The sequence below is a fragment of the Lathyrus oleraceus genome, chromosome 3 (assembly GCF_024323335.1).
Source record: "Lathyrus oleraceus cultivar Zhongwan6 chromosome 3, CAAS_Psat_ZW6_1.0, whole genome shotgun sequence".
Taxonomy (NCBI): Eukaryota; Viridiplantae; Streptophyta; class Magnoliopsida; order Fabales; family Fabaceae; genus Lathyrus; species Lathyrus oleraceus.
Genome location: NC_066581.1, coordinates 242,242,414 through 242,268,353, shown reverse-complemented (window position 1 = coordinate 242,268,353; position 25,940 = coordinate 242,242,414). Strand labels below are relative to the sequence as shown.

Sequence of the window (25,940 nt, the reverse complement as noted above, 5' to 3'; positions counted from 1 at the left end):
TGTAAAAAGTGCCTTCTTGAATGGCTACTTAAATAAGGAAGTATATGTTGAACAACCTAAAGGATTCACAGATCCAAATCTTCCAAAGCATGTGTACAAATTGAAGAAAACCCTCTATGGTTTGAAACAAGCTCCTAGGGCTTGGTATGAGAGACTCACAGTGTTCCTCACTAACAATGGATACAGGAAAGGAGGTATTGACAATACCCTATTTGTGAAGAATGAAGGAGGAAAACTCATGGTGGCACAAATATATGTAGATGATATTGTGTTTAGTGGGATGTCAGATTAGATGGTCGAATATTTTGTTAGACAAATGCAGTCTGAGTTTGAGATGAGCCTTGTTGGAGAGCTGACCTATTTTCTTGGGCTACAAGTCAAGCATATGGAAGATTCTATCTTTCTATCTCAAAGCAAATATGCCAAAAACATTGTTAAGAAGTTTGGCATGGAGAATGCAAGTCATAAAAGAACACCTGCTTCTACACATTTCAAAGTCTCCAAAGATGAAAATGGTGTTAGTGTAGATCAAAGTCTATACAGAAGCATGATAGGAAGTCTGCTATATCTCACAGCAAGCAGACCTGACATTGCATTTGCTGTAGGTGTTTGTGCTAGATATCAAGATGAACCAAAAGTCAGTCACATAAACCAAGTGAAGAGAATACTGAAATATGTCAATGGCACCAGTGACTATGGGATGTTATATACTCATGGATCTGGATCTATGCTGACTGGTTACTGTGATGCTGACTGGGCTGGAAGTGCTGATGATAGGAAAAGCACATCAAGAGAATGTTTCTTCTTAGGGAACAACCTGATATCATGGTTTAGTAAGAAACAAAATTGTGTGTCCCTATCCACTGCTGAAGCTGAATACATAGCAGCTGGGAGTAGTTGTTCTCCACTGGTTTGGATGAAACAAATTTGACTGAATACAATGTCCCACAAGATGTCATGGCATTGTACTGTGGCAACCTGAGTGCTATAAATATTTCCAAGAATCCTATTCAGCATAGCGGTACAAAGCACATTGATATTCGCCATCACTTTATTAGAGAACTAGTGGAAGAGAAAATCATAGCCTTGGAGCATGTTACACAGGCTTTGGATGCTAATCAATTTGAATGTTTAAGAGGGAAATTAGGGATTTGTATCCATGAGAATTTATAGAAATTAATTTGAAGTGGAAAAGGTAATAAAAATATTGTCTTCCCACTTAAAAGAAAGTGCCCCATTTATGGTAAATCATTACCTAGTATTGGAACTACCATCTATACCATTTTCACACGCAACCTCAGCACAACCACTTCCATCTTCATCAAACTGTATCGACTATCTCTGCTAGGGCAACAAAAATATTTTCTGATTCAAAACATCCGTCATCTTCTGGTTCAAAACCTACTCACAAATCAAGAACACCCTCAATGGATTTTCTGGATGAAGACGTTTTGGAAGTGATTCCTCTATCAGTCATCCCAGGCGACGCCCCTGGTCCATCTTCCACTGCAGGAAACACTCCAGGTAACAGTTCTGATAACCCTCCCTCTAAGGATGACATGCATTATACTGATCGTGTCATTAGGAATTTGGTCACGAGGATCCTAAATGAAGGACACTCAGTCAAGGGAGTTTCGAATCCTCTGTCTAGAAGGGACCCCTCACCTGAGGTGGAACCTCAAACTGAGAAAGATGATGATTCATCTAGGTCAGAGAAAGATATTGTTGCAGAAGGACTGTGTTCTTTAGGAAAAACCGTGCCTAGTAAGAAACCTGTAGATGCTTCTCAGTCTAAGAAGCATGACACTTCTGAGAAAGTGATTGATTTGGAAGAAGAGAGCTCAGATAATGAAGATGACACCTTGCTTCATCACTTGGAGCCAAGGGTTGCAAAGAGAATGAAGACCAGGAAAGGGAGGTCTGTGGCTGAGATGATGACAACCAGAACTAGTAAGAAGGCTGCTGCTGTAGGTCCTTCAAAGTCGTGGAGTAAAGTGGAAGTCAAGAAGAGAAAGGTCAGAGAAAGTTTTGATTCTGAGGATGATGTTGAAGATGATGTCCCAGACATCTCTTTGTCAAAAAGAAAACTGTTAGAAAATCTCCAGCTAAGGTTGCTGCTGTGCATTTATATAACATTTCCTTCCATCTGGAAGATGGTGCAACCAAGTGGAAATTTGTAATACAGAGGAGAGTTGTTGTGGAAAGGGAACTAGGAAAGGATGTTGTGGAAGTGAAGGAGGTTATGGAGTTGATCAAGTCTGCTGGTTTAATGAAAACAGTTAGTGCATTACCCTAATGTTTTGAAGGTCTTGTGAAGGATTTTGTGGTTAACATCCCGGAGGATATTGCTGACAAGAACAACAAAGAGTTTTGCAAAGTGTTTGTTAGAGGAAGGTGTGTAAGGTTCTCCCCTACTGTAATCAATAAGTTCCTAGGGAGAGGAACATAAGGTGTTGTTGAATTAGAGGTCACAGACAATAAAGTCTGTAGGATAATCACTGCTGGACAAGTCAAGGAATGGCCAAGCAAAAAGCATCTCTCTGCTGGCAAATTAACTGTAAAATATGCTATCTTGCATAAGATAAGGTCAGCCAACTGGGTACCAACAAACCACATCTCAACAATCTCTAATGCTCTTGGAAGGATAATATATGCTATTGGAACCAGGCTCAACTTTGATTATGGAAGGTTCATGTTTGAACAAATTATTAGACATGCTTCCACAAATGTAGTGAAGCTGCCAATTGCCTTTCCCTCAATTATTTGTGGGATAATTCTAAGGCAACAACCTGGTATTTTAAGCACAAGTGATATCCCTAGTAGAAGAAAGCCTTTATTGTCAATTCATTACAAGTTATTTGAAGGTAGTCATGTCAATGACATTGTCATGACATCTGCAATGAAGAAGCCAGCCTCTCAAGGTGGCCTGATTGCTGAATTGAAAGAGACCTGTAAGGAGTTGGAAACTGGGATTAGGGTGGCTAAGGCTAGGAAAGAGGCTTTAAAGGTTCTAATTAGTAGCTTGGAGAAAGGAGATATGGATAATGTTGGTGAAACCAAGGAAACAGATGCCCACACCTCAAGTGAGAGGTCTGATTCTCAAGACAAATCTAGTGGCAGTTCTAGATCTGAAGGTGAAGAAGATGCTAGCTCCTCAGACTGAGTTGTGGTGATGATGGTCCCCCTGTTATAATGATGTGTGTTCTGGATGCTTGGATGCTTGGATGTTCTGGATGCTTTGATGTTTGCTGTTTGATGTTTGTAGTTTTTTTTTGGCAGTCTTGTTTGATGCCATGATGTAATTTTTGGGCTCTTTATGAGTTCTCTGAATTTCTGATTATCTCAGCTTATGTAGCTATGTATAATTATGGTTCTGTAACACCTGACATTTTGTTTTAACATTTTATATGTTATAACATTCTTTGTGACATTCTCTACTGGACTAATTGACATTTATTTTGTCTAATTGGTCTCTTTGGTCTATTTTGACTAAAAAGGGGGAGAGGTTAATATGTGGAGAGTTGCAATTATGTATGTGCTGAAGTAGCTAGGCTAAACAAATGACAACTGATGTTGAACAGAATAATATTCTGTGTTGTACAGGTGATGTTGAAGGAGATGTCAGAGGGTGATTCTGAATGTTACAGGTGCTGTTGTTGTTGAAGGAGATGTCTGTGTTGAACAGACTTAGGGGGAGAAGAAACACTACTTATGTGTTTATTATGTGTTTGTTACTAGTTGCTATTATAGCTAGTAATTGTGTGGTTATTGCTTCTACTGCTGCTTAACTGCTTAACTGCTGATATGTTTTTACTCTTGTGAACAAATGGACTGATATATGTTTTAGCCAAAATTTGCCAAATGGAGAGTTTGTTGGTTCTAAGTGTTGGCAGCAATTTTGGTAAAACCTAGAGTGTTCACAAGTTGTCACATGTGTCGTCTTAACATAAGATAACTTGTACCTGCTGGATGTTTAAAAAGTGATTATGCATCATTTTACTGAGATGTCAGACCCGATGTCATGACATCTGTATACAGAACATTTAGTCTGAATGTTATGTATTATGTGATTGCGTTTTTAATGAAAATCTGTGTATGATTGATGAGATGATTGAACACGCTATCAATCACTAATTACAACGAGATTAACTTATTTTCCAAAGAGATCTAGTCAACTGTCATAAGAAGATATGAATGGAGAATAGTTTTAGGGTTTTATGATGTCCAAGCCCAGCCAAATGCTTCTATAAAAAGGACATGGAAAACCTGATTTGAGACACAAGAAATAACGAACGAAATATTGAGAGAGAATAAGGGTTTTAGTCTTGTGTGGTCGTGTGAATTGTAAGCCATTCAATTCATCCATAGATGATTGAATTGGTCTGATTTTTGAGTTGTAATTTGTCACTCTAAGCTTTTAAGCATGAGTGCGTGTCTACTTGATTGAAGATTTTAAGTAAGATCAAGTGTGTGTCTTTGAAGAGTGTCTTTTTTTTCATTGTAATTCTTGTTTTATATCACTGTTGTGATTGACGGGGAGTGAGTAGGGTCTCATATCTAAGAGTTCTTAGGTAGAAGTCACACGGGTAAAGATTAGCTGAAAAGACTGTAACTTGAAGTTGTTTACTGAGAGTCTTTGAACTGATTCTATTTAGTGGATTTCCTTCCTGGCTTGGTAGCCCCCAGACGTAGGTGAGTTTGCACCGAACTGGGTTAACAATTGCTTGTGTCTCTTGCATTACTGTTATTGATCTTTTATCATGTTTGATTTGTTCAGATATTAGTGTCGTGACATTACCTTCGACATCTCATATCTGATACCAGAATTTCACTTGGAAACCACATTGGAGGATCCTACATAATTAGTGGTTAATGAATGACCATTAACCACACACATTCTACTATTACCTTTACAAGTTTTCTCGATGTGTAAACATTGACCATGTGGTGTAAGATAACAGGAGGCAACTCAACCAGTAAACTAAGCTTGTTTTTTAAGTCCAGCAGGTAGGGAATACTTTTGTGTAATGACCATCAGGGCTATGGCTTGAGAATCTTGTGTGGATACTTCATGTTTGTCAACTGGTTCATTATGAAATTCTAATAAGTTGGACTGAGCACGAGTAGGTGTGAATGTTTCATCAAACCTATGTCAATAATTAGCAATAACATGACCATACTTTCCCCACAATTGACAGGTAGATCGATTACTAGATGAAGAAAAATCTCTACCACGACTTCTACCATACGTTATTCTACCTCTTCCTCGATTACCTACAAAACTTTCATGCACACCATTTCTTTATTGATATTTGTGTGCTACATTCGCAGTGATACTTGACACAACCAACTCTTACCGAAACTTGTCCAATTGAGTTCTTGGACATAGAGGAGAACTTCGACATCATATAGTGTTAAAAACTTAGAGTTCTCATGCATTTGCATTACAAACGAATTGAATTCCTCTAGTAAACCATCAAGGATTGAATCAATATAATCTTGCTCTAAGATATCATCTCCAATAGCAAGCAAGGAGTTGGCAATAACTTTGATCCTAATGACATACTAAATAATGGATTTGTTACCTTTCTTCGTCAATTTCAACTCAACTTGAAGATGTCTAACTCGTACCTTCATATGAGAATTGAAGTATTTATGAATCTTGTCTCATACTTTAAAAACATGCTCACATGACATGACTCTAGGTAGCACTGATTCCGAAGTTGTTGAAAGAAGCCATATAAACACATCTTGATCCTGCACTATCTAAGACTCATACTCCTTAGAGACTCAGCCTTCGATTTGATCTTGCTTCGTCTTGAACGTCTGCGCAAGAATTCACCACTAGTTTAACCATTCTTTAAGTTAGGATTACACCCTCAACTTGCTGATTACAAAGTATATAGTTGTGGTCATGCTCCTGCAATTTAATTGAATGTTTTGGACCAAAGTGATGAGATGAATTCATATGTGAGGCACTGAATATGACTAGTTGCGAGTTCTGAACTGAGTTTATTATTGTTGAAACTTGAGAAGGCTCTACTGCAATCAAAAAGTTGAATCAATGATGAAGATGAAGTATCGATTCTTGTAACTGGCTCAACAAAAGTTAATTAAAGAGAAAAAGTGGGTCGAATCAAGTGAATAATACCATAAACAAAGATGAACTTCATTGCATTTTGCATTAATGAGTTGATTTACACAATAGCATAGTGACTATTCATAATGGCAGTAGCTTTTTCACTTTAGATACACAAATTATTAATGTTATTCTTAGTTTTACAGATATTGTGCACTACGTTTAATAATCAAGCATAAACTTATAGCTTATTGCTTATAAAAAAAAATTAATTACTATGAATTGTCAGTGTAAAAAATTTTAGACGGTTGATTCATCATCATCACTCGTTTGCATTATTTTATAGATTTTTTAAATAAAAGTCAAATTTGTTCCAATATCCAAAGTCTATGAATAACTAACCGTGTAAAATTCTAGTATATTTCAATTAAATTAAAAAAAAAAGTACATAAATCTATTTAGAGCTTGCTTCTTAAGATAGCTTTTACCATCCTCACCATAATTCATTTTCATTTGTATTTTTTAGAGCTTGCTTCTTAAGATAGCTTTTGCATGCCGATTTATCACGAATGGAACAAAAAGGAATAATCATATTCCTAAGTCTTAAGCAAAATACATCTACACACACAAAGGAATACTATTATTCAAACACAAACAACGCAAATTACTATATGGCCCCTTGAGTTGCCAATACTTGGAAAGGTTAACAAGGAATAATTCTAGCTCATGATCACCAACTTAAGGCAAATTTGAAAGCCATTGTACCCTTCATTAGTAGGTTTAATTCCTTCAACCTAATAAATTTTTGATCATCATACACACCAAATTGAAAACTTTGAAAATAAAATGGAAAGCAAACATGCATATAAACGGTCTTATGAGGATTTTGATCCTATGTTTAAGTGGCGTAGAGAACAAGATCGTGACACGGTTGAACTTCATCTTCCAGGCATGTTAATTTCATCTCTCTAAATATCTAAAGCACCGGCACCACTACAAAAAGTTGTATTAGACACCGATACTCGTGTTTTTGGTGTCGGTGCTTCTTAGGTCTAAATTATATATGGAGTTTTCTTCTATTGAAATTGATTGATTTATTATTATTGTAGATTAAATATGTTTTTCATTCATATATATTTAGTAAACCATTATATACATATGAGGGATTATTTGTTTTCAGGTTTTAAGAGAGAGCAAATGAGAATTCAAGTGAACCATCTTGGTTTTTTGGTGATAAGTGGAGAACGTCCACATGATGGAACAAGATGGAAACGTTTCAAGAAAGAGTTTGAGATTCCAAAATATTGCAATGAAGATGCTATTCGTGGCAATTTCATGCAAAATATTCTTTCTGTTGTAATGCCAAAGAAAGTTGATCTCATACCTCAAGAGGAGGTAGAAGAAGAAATGCCGGAACTTGAAGACGATGATGAATATCAAGAGAAACATACATATAAGAGTTTGAACTTTGGAGGAAGAAGAGAAGAAGAAGAGAGTGAAAAGAGAGATAAAGAGAGACTATATGAATATGGTGGCACAAGAGAAAATCAATTTGGAGAAAATGATGTAGAAACTACCAGAGATCTTGCTTTTAAATTCATGGTTGTGATTATTGTTGTAATGGTCATTGTAAATTATCTAGTGGATATGAGCAAAAGCCTCATGGGTGAAGCTCAATCCTATTTTCAAGATTAGATGAAGTTTAATGTTGTGAAAAATGGATAAAATGAATAAAATTATCACAAACAAGCTCTAAATTTTAGGATCACGTTACAATAACATCAACACAAATCATTATATATAATTCATTAATACAACAAATTTAAAGAAATATAAAATATAAAATTCATGGGTATTACAGCTTAGTAGTTTAATATGTGAGCACCAAAGTTGAAACCCTATTAGTAGTGTTGACGTATAAATAAAATAAATATATATAAAAAATTTCCTAACTCCTTATGCAAAGATGGCTATAGTAGCAAGCATGGTTGCCATGACAACTCCAAACACAGAAGATACAACATGACGAGCATCAGAAGACGGTGGAGGAGAAGGAGTAGAAGGAGCAGGTGCACCTTCTGCAAGAACGGTGATGACAAACTTCATTTGACGAGAAGCACAATGATCAGCTTTTCCACAAACATACCATTTTCTGCCTTCAGTTTTCAATGGAATGATATCTTTTCCTGTCGAAAGTGCTTCGTTTTCTGCCGGAAAAGTGCAGTTTTGAAAGAGTGTTCCATTCACTTTGAATACATTGTGGAAAGAAGGGTTATAATTGAAAACTGAAAAAACAAAAGGAGATAAAATATAATTAAGTATAATTATGATATAAAAAAATCTAAACAAAATGGAAAATTGTTGTTTTTTTCTTTTACATACCAAGATTGTCACCAACACGAAAAACCATTTGCTGAGCCCATTGAGTGTAATTGAAATCAACAGTCCAGCCTTTATCATCACCAACAATATGATCAGTAGCCATTGCAACTGAGGAAAGCAAAACCATGGAAATGGAAAGGAACAAGATTGAACGAGAAGAAGCCATTTGATCAAAATTTGTGTTTGAAATCTGTCTCCTAAAATGAATGTTGGCAAAAAATTTGTACTGGAATAAAATCTTAATCAAAGGAATCACTAGCTAGAAAATGCTCTTGAAATGTTATTGTGTAGACGAATTGTGAAATTCAATTTGGACTGACTATATATAGATTTGTGATTATATTGGTTTTATCGACATAATAATATTATAATATGCTGTTATAAACGGCTACCGGATTCGGTCGGCTTATTTTACTACGACGGTGTTGAATTTGCACAATTCTTTTTATTTTTTTATTTTAACGTAAAGAAAGTTTTTCTTTGATAATAAGAAACTTTTTTGTTTTTCTAATTAAAACCACGAAGTGGACAATATGCAAGTAGTATGATATATATTTAAATCAATTTGGCAATAAACAAATGATTGATATATGCTTATTAAGTATTGTTGCTGACCCGGCCTTCATTAATCTGAGCTATCAAAAAAATGCAATATGCTAGTAGTAGTATCAACATTAGTTTTGAAATAATTTATTGTGTAACTTATATTCAGACAAATGGACTAAAGGTGGAAATTAGAGGGTGTTTCTTTCAATAGTTTAATTCAGTTTTTAATAACTACTTTAAAAAAAAATAGTTATTTGATAAAATACTTTTCAAAATTAGTTTAGAAAACGTTTACATTCGTAAACCATTTTATGATCAATTTCTATTTATAAATTTTTTAAATTTTGATTTTTTTAAATCAGTTTATTTTCATTTTTCTATACCGATTTATATTAGGTTTTTTTACCGAGATAACCCAGTTTTTCGAAAAAATTCCCAAAATACTCTAGTTTTCAGCAAAATTCTCAATCTACCCCACTTTTAGGAGGAGGCGCCAATTGAATTGGCGACCCCTCTTAAAAATTGCAAGGAGGCGCCAATTGAATTGGCTAGGGCAGGTGCCCTAGCCAATCCAATTGGCGCCTATGTGTAAGTTTTAAGAGGAGACGCCAATTCAATTGGCGACTCCCTTAGAAAAACCTCAAATGGCAAAACCTCCAACATGAAAGTTGTAGATCTTTTCAAGATAATGAATTTGGACATAAATTTTGCATCATTTGGATTTTTTATGAGAAAGTTATGGACAGTTGAAGTTGGACTTCTGAGTTTTTCAACTATTATCTGACCTATAATGTTTTGTATTATCCCATGTGTTTCTTTTAGAATTATGAAATTTTGTCCAACATAACAATTGAAGTAGACATATCAAATTTTGCAATTCACTTGGTCCCACCTCAAAATAATTAAAAATGAGTGAGTTAGGTCCCTGCGAACTTGACCCAAAATTAGGGTTTCTGGCAAAATGACCTATAATGTTTTGAAATGAATGATGAACTTCCAAGTAACAAATGGATTTTTGATGAACATGAAAGTTGTTCATATGGCGACTCTTCTTAAAACTTGAATGGAGGCGCCAATTAGATTGGCTAGGGCAGGTGCCCTAGCCAATCCAATTGGCGCCTATTTGTAGGTTTTAAGAGGAGGCGCCAACTCAATTGGTGACTCCCTCATAAAATGCCTTTTTTGTCTTAGAAATAGATGCGTTGTGTGACCAATTATTTCACAACTCATATAATCATTTGGCTATCATGTTTGGTGTTCGTCGCCGATACGGTAAGGTGATTTATGCGAGAGACAAACCTCAATTGCTGATGCTGTTTTGGAACATCACCACGTTAAATCAACTGAAGAGGGAGCTGGTTCGATGGTTAGACAGGAAAATACCAGAAGGGGAAAAAATCAGAAGTATTGAGAGACTTGACAGTATCTTTGGTTGGGTGCGAATGAAGACTGATAAGGATGATAGGGAAATGATGTTCGGTCGAGACGACATTAATTTGATTGTTGTAATCAGTTAGAATTATTTATGTTTTCAGATGTTTTGTACTGATGTTTGTTATGAAACTCATTGTAACAAGAACTTAATGATATATAATGATTGATTGTTACAGAAATACAATGTTATAAAAAGTTTAAGATCTAGATGATGCTCCTTGATTGGGACAGTTGTTTTTGTTGTGTCCTGGTTGACGACAGATACTACATAATCTTATCATTTTATCTGTGGAATCCATCTCTGTTCTGATACGTATGTTGTTTGGCCTTCCTTTCTTCTTTCTACGCATCTCTTCATTGTGCCAAACAATATCTCCTTCATATGGAGGCCAGTAATCCTCCATTGGTAGTACTGAAAAGCTTTGACTATATACATTCATGATGGTGTTGGCCTTGTACACATCAGATAAATGGGTGTAAGCGTCTTGACGAGTATAAGCGCATGCTGCAATGACATGGGAGCAAGGTATGCGGAAGGCCTGAAATTTTCCACAATCGCACCAACTTCTGTGTAGTCTAACAGCGTAGGCTAAATTTGGTCTCCCCTCGTTGTTGCCCATTGTTTCCTGGACGCTGAAATTTTGTCTATGACGGTCAAAGACTGTTACAGCGTGTGTCGTAGCTTTGATGCTCTCCTCTTTCATGACCTTCATGCAACACTCACTGAATACTTGTCCGGACATTAACACTGCAGTCCATCTTTCACCTTTGGTTGCGAACATAGAAGCCAACCTATAATAGGTTGATCTTACCAAGGCGGTTATCGGCAGATTTCGAATTCCTTTGAAAACCTCGTTCATGCATTCCACAATGTTTGTTGTCATGTGGCCCCATCGACAACCACCGTCAAATGCTCTTGTCCACTGCTCTACTGGTATGTTATTTATCCATCTCCCCGCGTCTTCATTAGACAGTCTAATTTCATCACGATAATATTGAAATGACGGTTGAGTTAAAGCATACCCAACATTCACCACCTTCTTGCGAAGATTCTTATCTTTTATAGCACGCATGAAGTTTTGTGCAATGTGTCTGATACAGTAGACATGTGTAGAAGGAGGATCATGCCATTCGTTGTCATGGTTGTTGTAGGCACTCTCAATGGCAGCATGTCTATCAGAAATCAAACATAGATTGGCTTGTGGAGCGACATGCGTTCTGAGATGTCGAAGAAAGAAACCCCATCCACCAGTCGTTTCACCTTCAACAAGAGCAAAGGCAATGGGAAAGACATTGTTGTTACCGTCTTGTCCAACCGCCATGAGCAAAGTACCCTTGTATTTTCCGTATAACCAAGTGCCATCAATTTGCAAGAGAGGTTTGCAGAAAGCGAAACCTTTGATGCACGGGTCAAATGCCCAAAAGAGACGGTGAAATATTCTATTACCTGTAGCACATGTTCCGTCTGACATCATTGCTGGCATTGTCTCCATAATTGCCACAGTTCTTGGGACATAAGTTTTTAGTGCCCATAAAAACCGTGGCAATTCCTTGAATGAATCCTCCCAGTTGCCGAAAACCTGTTCAACAACCTTTGTCCTCGCAATCCATGCTTTCTTGTAAGATGGAGTATAATTATATGTTGTTCGGATATGGGATATAATTATACTCACCTTCATTGATGGGTCTTTATTTACCAATGGCAGAATGTCTTGACATATCAAAGCTGTGCTCAGTTTACGGTGATCTTGTTCAACGTTAGTTGCAACGCAACTGTGCGGTGGGTCTATTGAAGCGATCTCCCAAGAGTCATTTTTCTTCTTGTAAGACGCAGCCAAACGAAACTTACAAAGCATGTTACGACATTCGATAACATACCTTCTAGAATCAGTGTGTTTCACTGTAAAGTCAGCAAAGTTGTTCATGTGGAATTTTTTGATTGCCAAGACACATTCTTCTTTGGTACGAAACATGTCTCCCACCTTTAATTCTCCTACTGGTCTCGGATACGGATTATAGAAGACATTGTCGGATGTTTCATCGTCGTGAAGATCCATATTTGTCATATGTTGAGGAGGATTGTAGGCATGACTAGGAGGTATTGGTGGTGGTTGAGCATCATCTTCATCGTCGTTGTTCAGCATGTGATCAACCTGTATCTCGGTCTCCTCTTCTTCTTCATCAACAACGTCGACTTCTACTTCTGCTTCTGGGTTGAGTTCATCTGACCATTGTGCATCATCTGCATCATCTTCACCAGCTTCATCCTGATCGGTTAGTTGAGACTGTTGAGACGGTATACATGGTTGTAGAGTAATGTACAACTCGATACAATCCATGCCTGAATGTTCATGACTAACAAACATGTTTTCAACATCTTCATCGTCTCGTACCTTAAGGGGGAAAAACTTGCATTGACCATTCTCAAAAAATATTGGATTTTGATATGTGATCTTTGACACAATACCTGATCCTATAAAGGATTGTATTCTTTTTTTCAAATGCAAAAAGGTTGCATTTCTCTTGATCGTGATTCTAATGGTATCAGTGTTTCGAAAACAAAAACCATGAAGCTCAGACTCAAAAGTTTCACCGTTACAGTGAACGTTGACACTGTATAATGATGAAGATGACATTGTGGAGATGAAAACTATTTTGCAAGTGCAAATGAATATGAGTGAAGTGTCTTGGATGTTGATAGTAAGACACTTAAATAGATGGTATCAGTGTCTCACATGCTAGCTAGTTCTGAGATGATGTGTCGGACATTGAAGCTACTCTGAGATAATGTGTCAAGCATGCAAGCTAGTTCTGAGATGATGTGTCTGTCATGCAAGCTACTCTGAGATGATGTGTCAAGCATGCTAGCTAGTTCTGAGATGATGTGTCAGTCATTCAAGACAGTGTGAGTTGATGTGTCAACCATGCAAGCTATCAAGAAGTGACTCTTCAGCATGCAGAAGACAGGACAACCACATGTCTAACATGTAAGCTAGTTCTGAGATGATGTGTCAGTCATGCAAGACAGTCTGAGATGATGTGTCAACCATGCAAGCTATCAAGAAGTTAGTCATCAGCATGCAGGAGACAAGACAGACACGTGTCGGACATGTAAGATAGTCAGAGATGATGTGTCAATCATGCAAGCCATCCACAAGTGACTTGTTCAGCATGCAGGAGACAAGACTGCCACGTGTCAGACATGCAGATGGTGTCGCCAAATGGTTTGGCGCCTCCACTTAATGCTTGTACATGGTCGCCAATTCAAGTGGCGACCCCATGCAATCAGACCTCGAAACCAAGCATTCAGAACTAGCCTTGCATGCATGGCCCTATGGTGTCGCCAATTTGAATGGCGACCCCTCTTTAGGATTGTACATGGTCGCCAAATGAGGTGGAGACACCATGCAAACACAAATTTTTATGCTCTCTTCCATTTGCCTATAAATACATCCACTCCTTCAACAATTCTTCCACACCAACATTCTCACTACTTCCTCTACAATACTTCTTTTACAATTTCATCTTCAACAACATCTTCCAATTTCATCTACACCAACTCCCCAACAATATGTCTTTACTCACAATGGGCGGAGCACACAGAGGAACAGTTGCAAACATCGCAACATATGTAAGTTTTTTCTTTTGTTAACTTTTTATCTTTCATCTTCACCAACCCCATTTTATTTTGAAATACCAACTTAGTCAAGTGTTATATTATTTCTATTATAGGATGTATCAAGGTTTCGAACTCGAGTCCACGAATTTGTCCCAATGGACCCGATGATTCAACCTTATGTTGAACTCGCCGGTTTTGGTCATATTAGCAAGATTATGTCTTGGTCTATAGATAACAAGTTCATTCTAGCCTTATGCGAAAGATGGAGGCCAGAAACACACACATTTTGGTTTCCAACCGGTGAGTGTACCGTGACGTTGGAAGACGTCTGCATGCTTTTAGGACTACGAATTGAAGGCAAAGATGTTAATGGTAAGACCAACTATGCAAATTCAATTTGCATGGAGCTTTTAGAAACTGATTTGTTAGATGATAATGCTAGAGGTCAAGGTATACTACTCTCACGCCTAAAGTCATATTATAATAGTTTATATTTAGATGAGCATTCTACCGAAGATGCTCGAATAATAAAAACTAGGTGTTACATTATGTTGTTATTAGGATCCTTTTTATTTCCCGAAGGTAGTGGTTCTAGCATGCATATTATGTACTTACCTCTACTTAGACATGTAGATAGAATAGGTAGTTACAGTTGGGGATCCGCTTGTCTAGCCTATCTCTATAGTTTGTTGTGCAAAAATTCCCACAAAGACACATCTACATTTTCTGGATGTGCTGTGTTGCTACAAGCATGGGGTTGGTCAAGACTACCGTCTCTAGCACCGGTCAATAACAACCCTTTCACTTTTCCATATGCAAAAAAGTAAGTTGTTTAAATTGCTATATCTTTACTTACTTCCTTAAAGTTTATTACCTCAAACTAATTTTGTTTAACTTTTTGGTGTAGATGGTCGGCACGTGGTATGAGTTATCGCAGATGTCCGAGACATTGTATTACTCAGTATCGCAACCTGTTGGATCACCTTCGACCGACAGACGTAAGCAAAATAACTTCATTATTTCGTCATATTATGTTAACTTTTTCTACATTCATTATAATCCTATCTTCTTTAACATTTCAGTTCATTTGGCGTCCATACCTTAATCTGGATCATGAGCATGAGGTCAACGCAGATGACGCAGCCGTATGGACAACATGCACACCGATAATACAGTTCACAACTGTTGAGATGCACAACATCGATCGTGTGAAGCTGCAGTTCGGTATGGTCCAGAATATCCCAGATCCCCCAGCTAGACTAGGAGAATGGCATATGCGTAAAGTGAACGACCAATGGAACTTCAACCCTTGGCAAACCTTCGCAAGATCAGAGTGTCGCAAGTGGGAGCACCGTCATGACCATGTCTTAACTGATGCAGTCATGCCAAATGAGGTAAAACCAAGTCGTACTTATATGGCTTGGTACAGATCGGTTGGTTTTCAATTCATCATCGATGATATGTACCTCTACGACCCACACCAGACAAGTTACACACAAGAAGGATCAACATCTAACCCCCAACAACATTCTCAGCCCGGTTTCTCACAACCACCTATCCGTCAAACTTTCCGTTCCACAAACACACAAACATACAACCAAAACATGCCATTCACCCAACCCCAATACCAAGAACATACCCTATACCACCACCAACAAATGGACCATCAACCTCAGACCGAACATCGCTTCGTCCCCACACCATCACCCTACCAAAGTCGCCTTAGCCAAAACACTAACCGCCCCTCCTCCTACCGTAGCCAAGAAGCCCAAACATCACAAAACCAAAACATCCCACAACCCTATGTCTTCCAAACAGCCCAACAACCTTTCCAACCTTTCCTAGACGCATCATTCACACCCATGTCTCCCTTCAACCGTCCCGGTCGCCCATCCATGAGTCAACCACACCCCAACTTCTCTGGCATGGGTCATGAGCTCAGCTACGCCGGTACACCATCATTGAATACTGAAGACTATGCTGAGTTGGCTGAATAACTCAACGGATCTTCTCCTGTAGGAGGTAATGACGCTTCTGGCCCCTCAGATGAACAAACACCGGTGCAGAATCATCAACGTGGGTTAGGGCCAAGGGTTAGGGTATCTAGGGGATGTGGGACCGGAGGTCGGTTAGGTGATCCCAGTCATCACCATTAGGATTCATTGTGTAAACTTCAAATTTTATTAATATCAAGTCGTATTATATCAAATTTATCTTTGTGTAAACTCCAAACATTAGGTTTCTTTGTCTAAACTCCATTTTGGCAAAATTCACATACACATGTTTTGACTGAAACCCTAATTTTGGGTCAACTACCCAAGAACCTAACTCACTCATTTTTTATGATTTTGAGGTGGGACAAAGTGCATTGCAAAGTTTGAGATGTCTACTTAAATTATTATGTTGGAAAAAATTTCATAATTCAAAAATAAACACATATGATAATACAAAACATTATAGGCCACATAACAATTGAAATGTCAAAGAGTCCAAGTTCAGGTGCCCATACCTTTCTCAAAAAAAATGCAAATGATGCAAAATTTTAATCCAAATTCATTGTCTTTAAAATATCTACAACTTTTATGTTTAAGGTTTTGTCATTTGAGGCTTTTATCATTCAAACAGAAGGGCTTGAAGTTGGTCCCTTTTGGCAAAATTCACATCCACGTGTTTTGACAGAAACCCTAATTTTGGGTCAAGTTCGCAAGGACCTAACTCACTCATTTTTAATTATTTTGAGTTGGGACCAAGTGCATTGCAAAATTTGAGATGTCTACTTAAAATGTTATGTTGGAAAAAATTTCATAATTCTAAAAGAAACACATGCGATAATGCAAAACATTATAGGTCAAATAACAGTTGAAAAACTCAGTAGTCCAACTTCAACTGCCCATAACTTTCTCAAACAAAAATCCAAATGATGCCAAATATATGTCCAAATTCATTGTCTTGAAAAGATCTACAACTTTCTTGTTGGAGGTTTTCTCATTTGAGGCTTTTTTAAGGGTGTCGCCAATTGGATTGGCGCCTCCTCTTAAAAATTACACATAGGCGCCAATTGGATTGGCTAGGGCACCTGCCCTAGCCAATCCAATTGACGTCTCCCTTTAAGTTTTAAGAGGAGTCGCCAATCCAATTGGCGACACCTCCTAAAAATGGGGTAGTTTGGGAATTTTTTTGAAACGTGGGGTATTTTGGGAATTTTTTCGAAAAACTGGGTTATCTCGGTAAAAAAACCTTTATATTACAACTATATTTTTAGTAAAAATATTTTTAAACTCTCCGCATTTATATTGTAGTCGCACTAAAAAAATATTATTTATCACGTAAAATTCATGTTACAACTCAAATATTATTTTACTAAACTCAAATTAGCGACATGAACAAACACATCTAATGAACTCAAGTCACAATTTTTTGCGACGTGTAAAATACGATAAAACTTTATCACATGAAAATCACGTTATTAATATATGAATAGGTATAGAAACCACCAATGTCGTGTTCCTTCACGTTTCTTAAAAACCACCACAACTATATGGTTAACCTTTTTTCCATCCACCACCGCCACTTGCAGGTACTAGCCACACAATCATTAGCGTCGTCGATGACTTCTCAGTAGAGACAACCGAAACAGAAGCCTTCATTACACAGGGATTTCCTCAAACGACATCACAGTTTCATCAAAGATTCCATTTTTATACTTCAAAGCCTTGTGATTTTGAGGAACCCTAAAGATCTAATTCGAATAAAACTGATTTTGTCTTTGTTGTTAAAAGAGAGCGATGGATTTGAAAGATAAGAAGAAAAACATTTTTGTTGTTGTTCAGTTTTGAAGAAGAGATGCAAGGGTTTGGTTATTTTGATGAAGAAGAGAGGGAAAGGTTGTTTGATGAAGAAGATAGTAAAGGTTTTAGCATGAGAGAGAAAGAGGAAGAAGATGGTGGAAGGTGATGAAGAAAGAAGAGATCTTTTATTTTCATTGTTCTGAGAAATTCATTAGATTGAGAAAGTAGTTCCCCCCGTTCTTTTGTTTTTTCAAAAGAGTTTAGCGACAAGTTTTTCGTCATGACGTCTTTTTCCCAAGTTTCAACCCCCACCCCCACCCCTCAACGTGAAAACCTGTTTTTTTTTTAAATGTTTAGAGACGTGAAATCACGCGACAATGTCCTTTTTTGGCGACTTGGTTTTCACGTGGCAAAACCTGATTTTTTATTTATTTTATTTTAAATGTTTATCGACGTGAAAATCATGCAACAATGTCCTTTTTCAGCAACGTAGTTTTCACGTGGCAATATCATGTTGCTGGAGCTCCTTTTTCCTGTAGTGTCGGAGGAACTCTCCGCGAGTGTGAGAAAGTCCCCATCATGATGAACATTGAAGGAGAAGTGTCCTAATCTTGGGAAGATCTCCCCCATAAACAATGAAGAAGAACTTGAAAGGATAACATTGCCACATATGATGAGACGTCACTAGAATGCGACTCACTGAAAACTACAAGAGTAATTTCAGGAGATTTATTCAACTTCAATGAGGCATCTAACAATTTGGTAATGACGAAGTTGAAGGAGATGATGATGCATAAACATAAAATAGATTATAAACAACCTGAAATGTTCATCCACCAATTTTTTTTACTAATGGGAGTTAATTAACAAGAAACCCAACTTCAATGTTCCTTTTCCGATAAGAGTCATAATGGCCAAGTACGACATTTGAATGTTCATGGTCGACCAAAGAAGCTCATCATGTAGAAAAACTTATTGGAAACCCAACTTCAATTTTTTTAAGAAGCTCATCATGATGAAGAATGAAGAGATCTTTTATTTTCATTGTTCTAAGAAATTCATTAGAGTTAGAAAGTAGTTCCCCCTGTTCTTTTGTTTTTTTCAAAAGAGTTTAGCGACATGTTTTTCGTCATGATGTCTTTTTCCCAACTTTCAACCCCCACCCCCACCCCTCAACGTGAAAACCTGTTTTTTTTTTAATTTTAAATGTTTAGAGACGTGAAAATCACGCGACAATGTCCTTTTTTGGCGACTTGGTTTTTCACGTGGCAAAACCTGATTTTTTATTTATTTTATTTTAAATGTTTATCGACGTGAAAATAATGCAACAATGTCCTTTTTCAGCGACGTAGTTTTGAGCGACGTAGTTTTCACGTGGCAATATCATGTCGCTGGAGCTCCTTTTTCCTGTAGTGTCGGAGGAACTCTCCGCGAGTGTGAGAAAGTCCCCATCATGTTGAACATTGAAGGAGAAGTGTCCCAATCTTGGGAAGATCTCCCCCATAAACAATGAAGAAGAACTTGAAAGGATAACATTCCCATATATGATGAGACATCACTAGAATGCGACTCACTGAAAACTACAAGAGTAATTTCAAGAGATTTATTCAACTTCAATGAGGCCTCTAATAATTCGGTAATGAAGAATTTGAAAGAGATGATGATGCATAAACATAAAATAGATTAGAAACAACCTGAAATGTTCATCCACCAACTTTTTTACTAAGGGGAGTTAATTAACAAGAAACCCAACTTCAATGTTCCTTTTCCAATAAGAGACGTAATGGCCAAGTACGACATTTGAATGTTCATGGTCGACCAAAGAAGCTCATCATGTAGAAAAACCGATTGGAAAACCAACTTCAATTTTTTTAAGAAGCTCATCATGATGAAGAAAGAAGAGATCTTTTATTTTCATTGTTCTAAGAAATTCATTAGAGTGAGAAAGTAGTTCCCCCCGTTCTTTTGTTTTTTTCAAAAGAGTTTAGCGACATGTTTTTCGTCATGATGTCTTTTTCCCAACTTTCAACCCCCACCCCCCACCCCTCAACGTGAAAACCTTTTTTTTAAAAATTTTAAATGTTTAGAGACGTGGAAATCACGCGACAATGTCCTTTTTTGGCGACTTGGTTTTTCACGTGGCAAAACCTGATTTTTTATTTATTTTATTTTAAATGTTTATCGACGTGAATATGCAACAATGTCCTTTTTCAGCGACGTAGTTTTCACGTGGAAATATCATGTCGCTAGAGCTCCTTTTTCCTCCAGTGTCGGAGGAACTCTTCGCGAGTGTGAGAAAGTCCCCATCATGATGAACATTGAAGGAGAAGTGTCCCAATCTTCGGAAGATCTCCCCCATAAACAATGAAGAAGAACTTGAAATGATAACATTGCCACATATGATGAGACGTCACTAGAATGCGACTCACTGAAAACTACAATTGTAATTTCGGAAGATTTATTTAACTTCAATGAGGCCTCTAACAATTCGGTAATGACAAAGTTAAAGGAGATGATGATGCATAAACATAAAATAGATTAGAAACAACCTGAAATGTTCATCCACCAATTTTTTTTACTAAGGGGAGTTAATTAACAAGAAACCCAACTTCAATATTCCTTTTCTGATAAGAGTCGTAATGCCGAAGTACGACATTTGAATGTTCATGATCGACCAAAGAAGCTTATCATGTAGAAAAACCTATTGGAAACCCAACTTCAATTTTTTTAAGAAGCTCATCATGATGAAGAAAGAAGAGATCTTTTATTTTCATTGTTCTGAGAAATTCATTAGAGTGAGAAAGTTGTTCCCCCTGTTGTTTTGTTTTTTTCAAAAGAGTTTAGCGACATGTTTTTCGTCATGACGTCTTTTTCCCAACTTTCAACCCCCACCCCCACCCCTCAACGTGAAAACCTGTTTTTTTTTAATTTTAAATGTTTAGAGACGTGAAAATCACGCGAAAATGTCCTTTTTTGGCGATTTGGTTTTCACGTGGCAAAACCTGATTTTTATTTATTTAATTTTAAATGTTTATCAACGTGAAAATCATGCAACTCTATCCTTTTTCAGCGACGTAGTTTTCACGTAGCAATATCATGTTGTTGGAGCTCCTTTTTCCTGTAGTGTCGGAGGAACTCTCCTCGAGTGTGAGAAAGTCCCCATCATGATGAACATTGAAGGAGAAATGTCCTAATCTTGGGAAGATCTCCCCCATAAACAATGAAGAAGAACTTCGAAGGATAACATTGCCACATATGATGAGACGTCACTAGAATGCGACTCACTAAAAACTACAAGAGTAATTTCAAAAGATTTATTCAACTTTAATGAGGCCTCTAATAATTCGGTAATGACGAAGTTGAAGGAGATGATGATGCATAAACATAAAATAGATTAGAAACGACCTGAAATGTTCATCCACCAATTTTTTTTTACTAAGGGGAGTTAATTAACAAGATACCCAACTTCAATGTTCCTTTTCTGATTAGAGTCGTAATGCCCAAGTACGACATTTGAATGTTCATGGTCGACCAAAGAAGCTCATCATGTAGAAAAACCTATTGGAAATCTAGCATTTAACTCATGATAACCTTATCCCCTACAAAGAAAGTAACCTTCATGGATTCAATGGGTTGACGGCAAAGCCATGGATGGGGCATATTTAGCTTATGTTATCCTTCGGAGAAAGAGAGGAGAGAAAGACAATCAAGATAGAAATCAAGGTAATTAAATGCAAGTCAATATGCAACTGAATAACATGCCTTCTAACTTTGGCCACACTTGTAACATCCCAGTTTTTGAATGGTTGTTTTACGTGTTTATTCATGATTTAGTTTAATTTTAATTTAGTTATTTTGTGCAGTAGTTTAATTAATATGGGTGTTAGAGGTGTGTGACCTTGTGGTGGGAGTGTGGAGATTGATTAAAGATTGGTAGAATGGTAGAGTGGTATATAATTATTATAGTATATTTTTAATAATTCAATAATAGTATTTTGATTGAATCAATTAATAAGATAAGAAAATAGAAGATTTGAGGTCAAAGTGTGAATTATGAGGAATATAGAGGAGGAAGGAGGGAGGATGCTAGTAAGTGAGAGGTGAATTTGTATTTTTAATTATAGGGTTAAATACACTTTTCCCCCCTGTAATGTTAGCGAGTTTAGGATTACCCCCCTGTAAAAATATTTTTTGTAAACCCCCCCTTATGTTATGTAGATTCCTTCATAGAACCCCCTAATATCCAGGTGGCATGGAATCTAATAAGAGGTCCTACACCTGGCATATTTTTAATTTTGTTAAAGTGATTATGTGTCATTTTACACTTTTTAATTTCAAATACCCCCTTAGAAAATTAGGGTTCTGAACATAGCAGGGAAGACGAAGACGAAATTTCCAGGGGAAGACGAAGACGAAGAAGAAGAATGCAGGGAACGAAGCAAACGAGAAAGACGACCGCAGTGAAGACGAAGATGAAGACAACCTCAGCGAATACGAAGAAGCGATCCAGCTCAGTGAAGACGAGCTCAGTGAAGTGTCCAAAGTCCGAGGTTAGTAAAAATTTGAAGTTCATCAATGTCGTAGGGTAAAATTTTGAAATCAACAATCTTTGACATGTGGGTATAATATATTGACAGGATTCACAACACTTTAGTGTTACACTCCACCATGGGGGTGAATTTTACAGGGTTTTTGAAGAAGAAATTATATACAGAGGGGGTACGGATACGACAGTTAATGGGATACATGTTTCAAATTGGAACATGGATAACATTGAGAAGTTGTTGAGTAGGTTAGGGTATAAGGCTGATTGTGTTAGGGTATGGACAAAAGTTTTAGAAATTCAAGATGGTTTTTTTCTGATTAGGAAAGATGATGATGTTGTTGATGATTTTGCTCTATACTTTAGTGCAATGAATGTGAAAGGAGATTTGTATGTTGAACATAGTACTTGGAACATGGACCCTGCTGATAGGGAACCTAAATGTGTGAATGATGATGACCACCCCCCTGATAATGGAATTGATGGGTTAGATGAGGAGAAGGTAGAGGGGTTAGATGACAGTGAAGATGAAAGAGCTACTGCTTACTTTGATGGTTTTGAAGGAATAGATGTTACTAAGCCTATTAGGTGGGAGCCCAATAACAGTATGGAGGAGCCCAATAAGAGTATGGAGGAGCCCAATAAGAGTATGGATTCAGATGATGTATACTATAGTGATGAGTTGAATAGTTCTGACCCAGATGATTCTTGTGATGAAGAAAGGCCCAAGTATGCTAGGTTTAGGAAAAAGCATCTAAACAAAGACTTTATATTCAAGTGGGGTATGGAATTCAAAACACTTGATGACTTTAGGGCAGCTATCCGTGAGTGGTCAGTGCTTAATGGGAGGGAAATTTCTTTTGTGAAAAATGAGGGAGATAGGGTAAGGGTGGTGTGTAAGCATAAATGTGGGTTTTTAGTCTTATGCTCTAAGGTTGGCCACAAGGAGACTTTTGCTATAAAAACACTTGTACATAAGCACACATGTGCTAGGGTTTTGAACAACAAGTCTGCTAGCTCAAAGTGGGTGGCCAAGCATGTGGTAAAGAGGATGCAAACTTCTGATACAGTCAGGATAAGAGACATCATCCAAGATATGAGGCAAACATATTCTGTGGGTATTACTGTTGCAAAAGCATGGAGGGCTAAGCTAATTGCCAAGAAGATAATTGAAGGTGATGCTGACAATCAGTATGCTTCCATATGGAGGTATGCAGAAGAACTAAGAAGGGTAAACCATGGCAACACTGTGAAGATAAATGTAGAAAGACCTAGTCCATCCATACAACCAAGGTTTGGGTCATTTTATTTCTGTTTTGATGGCTGTAAGAAAGGCTTTATTCATGGATGCAGACCATTTGTGGGGGTTGATGGATGTCACTTAAAGACCAAGTATGGTGGACAGTTACTTATTGCTGTAGGCAGGGATGCTAATGATCAATACTTCCCTTTGGCATTTGGTGTGGTTGAAAATGAAACAAAGGAGAGTTGGAGATGGTTTATACAACTACTAATGGAGGACATTGGTCAGGATAGAAGATATGTATTTATCTCTGATCAACAGAAGGTATGTATTTAACTCTATCTTTCTGTTGCAAATTATTCTATTCTCTAAATGTTGGAAAAATTTCTATTTTGTATCAGGGACTTGTGGCTGTATTTGAAGAATTGTCTGATACTATTGAGCATAGATTATGTCTTAGGCACTTGTATGCTAATTTCAAGAAAAGGTTTGGTGGAGGAGCCCTTATTAGAGATTTAATGATGGGAGCTGCTAAAGCCACATACTATCAGGCATGGGTCCAAAAGATGAATGAATTGAAGAATGCAGATCCCAATGCTTGGACTTGGTTGATGGCTGTTCCTACCAAAAGCTGGTGTAAGCATGCCTTTTCTTTTTACCCTAAATGTGATACATTGATGAATAATATCTCAGAGTCTTTTAATGCTACCATTCTAGCTGCTAGGGACAAACCTATACTCACAATGTGTGAGTGGATAAGAAAATATCTGATGAATAGGTTATCCACCTCTGCAAGTAAACTAGAAAATTGGCCACATAAGGTGATGCCAATACCTAGGAGAAGGTTAGATAATGAGGTGTTCAGGAGTGGTCATTGGTTGCCAACATGGTCAATTGCTGAGACTTTTCAGGTTACACATAGTTACAACACACATGAATTTATTGTTGACATTGCTAAAAGGTCATGTAGTTGTAATTTTTGGGAATTAGTAGGAATTCCATGTAGGCATGCTGTAGCTGCTCTGAGTTATAGAAAGCAAAACCCTGATGAATTTGTTGATGCTTGTTACACAAGAGAAAAGTTTGCACTATGTTATGGATTTTCAGTAAGTCCAATCAATGGTCAAGATATGTGGCCAGAAGTTGAGATGGAACCACCTCTACCACCTGCATATAAAAATGGTCCTGGTAGACCTAAGAAGATTAGGATAAGAGAAAGTGGAGAGGATGGTGCAAGGAAGAGAAGATCTGGTGTTGCATATAAGTGCACCAAATGTGATAATTTTGGTCACAATGCTATGACTTGTAAGGCTACCACTCAGGATCCCAATGCACTTAAAAGAAAGGTAATTCATTGTGATATACATTTTGTCTTACATTCTACATTCTGTCTTACATTCTTCATTGTGATATGCATTGTGATGACAACCATACATTGTGTCTTACATTGTAGAGAAAACCTAAAAAAGGACATGTGCCAACTGCAACTGATATGCCAACTGCAAATGATATGCCAACTGCATCTGATATGCCTGCCCCAACTGCAACTGATATGACTGTTCCAACAAATGTGCCTGTTCCAACTGATCCACAGCCTCCAACTGATATGCCTGTTCCAACTATTATGAGTCAAACAGGATCTAGTGTGGCTGCCTCAATCACAAAACAATCCAGAAAAAGGGTTGAAAAAAAACCTATCATCAAAAGAAGGCAAAGTGAGAGGATCAAGTTGAGTTGGTTTAAAAGACCCATAACAGGTGAAGGAATATCTAGTGACAAACCAATTACCCTACCAGAAAATGAAGACATACCCACTTCAAAATGAGGGACTGATTATTATGTTTCTGCTATGTATTTTGTAATCCTTTTGGAAAACTCTTTTGTAATGCCAACTGATCTTTGAAGACATGTATTTTGTAATCCTTTTGTAACAAATATATGCACTTACTGTGATGATCAATTCTAATGTATCAGTTTAACATTATTGGTGTGTATTGTCTATAAAACACAATGGCTAGTCTGTCACATTTTTTTCTTGTTTTTCATAAACCATGAATTCTGCAGAGAGCCATGGCTAGTCTGTGCACTAATCTTACAACAAAACCATGAATTCTGCAGGACCTAAAGAAAAAGCCAAAGTATTTAATTACATTCACCTTGAATTCTGCACTGAAAAAGTTTAAGAGATAGACTACATTAATATATTTCAATTTATTTATATGTTTACTATGTCATATTTTCTTTAGAATTACTGACTATAAAATTGTTCTGTAGTTTTCTGATGATTTTGCAATTTTGCTCTTTCA

General features: G+C 37.2%; 4 protein-coding genes across 4 annotated transcripts; 3 read left to right on the top strand and 1 right to left on the bottom strand.

The window, feature by feature from the left end:
- Nucleotides 1-6,799: 6,799 nt before the first annotated feature.
- On the top strand, nucleotides 6,800-7,836 carry LOC127129124 (inactive protein RESTRICTED TEV MOVEMENT 2). Its single transcript, XM_051058420.1, has 2 exons — nucleotides 6,800-7,028; nucleotides 7,260-7,836. The coding sequence occupies exons 1-2, from the start codon at nucleotides 6,926-6,928 to the stop codon at nucleotides 7,772-7,774; spliced, it is 618 nt and encodes a 205-aa protein (XP_050914377.1). The 5' UTR covers nucleotides 6,800-6,925; the 3' UTR covers nucleotides 7,775-7,836.
- A 13-nt stretch (nucleotides 7,837-7,849) lies between these two features.
- LOC127129123 (blue copper protein 1a) lies at nucleotides 7,850-8,640 on the bottom strand. Its single transcript, XM_051058419.1, has 2 exons — nucleotides 8,462-8,640; nucleotides 7,850-8,364 (listed from the first exon to the last, which is right to left on the bottom strand). The coding sequence occupies exons 1-2, from the start codon at nucleotides 8,625-8,627 to the stop codon at nucleotides 8,036-8,038; spliced, it is 495 nt and encodes a 164-aa protein (XP_050914376.1). The 5' UTR covers nucleotides 8,628-8,640; the 3' UTR covers nucleotides 7,850-8,035.
- Nucleotides 8,641-22,320: 13,680 nt separating this feature from the next.
- On the top strand, nucleotides 22,321-23,762 carry LOC127130656 (uncharacterized). The gene is made up of 3 exons (XM_051059627.1): nucleotides 22,321-22,398; nucleotides 22,486-23,622; nucleotides 23,745-23,762. Exons 1-3 carry the CDS (start codon nucleotides 22,321-22,323, stop codon nucleotides 23,760-23,762), a joined length of 1,233 nt encoding a protein of 410 aa, XP_050915584.1.
- Nucleotides 23,763-23,811: 49 nt separating this feature from the next.
- LOC127129122 (uncharacterized) lies at nucleotides 23,812-25,509 on the top strand. The gene is made up of 2 exons (XM_051058418.1): nucleotides 23,812-24,980; nucleotides 25,088-25,509. Exons 1-2 carry the CDS (start codon nucleotides 23,961-23,963, stop codon nucleotides 25,457-25,459), a joined length of 1,392 nt encoding a protein of 463 aa, XP_050914375.1. The 5' UTR covers nucleotides 23,812-23,960; the 3' UTR covers nucleotides 25,460-25,509.
- The last annotated feature ends 431 nt before the right edge of the window (nucleotides 25,510-25,940 follow it).

Bases quoted from the DNA above. Each gene is read 5' to 3' on its own strand.
- LOC127130656 (XM_051059627.1), top strand. From the start codon at position 22,321: ATGAAGACAACCTCAGCGAATACGAAGAAGCGATCCAGCTCAGTGAAG. The intron at 22,399-22,485 runs GTTAGTAAAAAT...ATATATTGACAG, and splicing joins TGAAGTGTCCAAAGTCCGAG to GATTCACAACACTTTAGTGT.
- LOC127129124 (XM_051058420.1), top strand. From the start codon at position 6,926: ATGGAAAGCAAACATGCATATAAACGGTCTTATGAGGATTTTGATCCT. The intron at 7,029-7,259 runs GCATGTTAATTT...ATTTGTTTTCAG, and splicing joins GGTTGAACTTCATCTTCCAG to GTTTTAAGAGAGAGCAAATG.
- LOC127129123 (XM_051058419.1), bottom strand. From the start codon at position 8,627: ATGGCTTCTTCTCGTTCAATCTTGTTCCTTTCCATTTCCATGGTTTTG. The intron at 8,365-8,461 runs GTATGTAAAAGA...TTGTTTTTTCAG, and splicing joins TCGTGTTGGTGACAATCTTG to TTTTCAATTATAACCCTTCT.
- LOC127129122 (XM_051058418.1), top strand. From the start codon at position 23,961: ATGTATTTAACTCTATCTTTCTGTTGCAAATTATTCTATTCTCTAAAT. The intron at 24,981-25,087 runs GTAATTCATTGT...CTTACATTGTAG, and splicing joins CCAATGCACTTAAAAGAAAG to AGAAAACCTAAAAAAGGACA.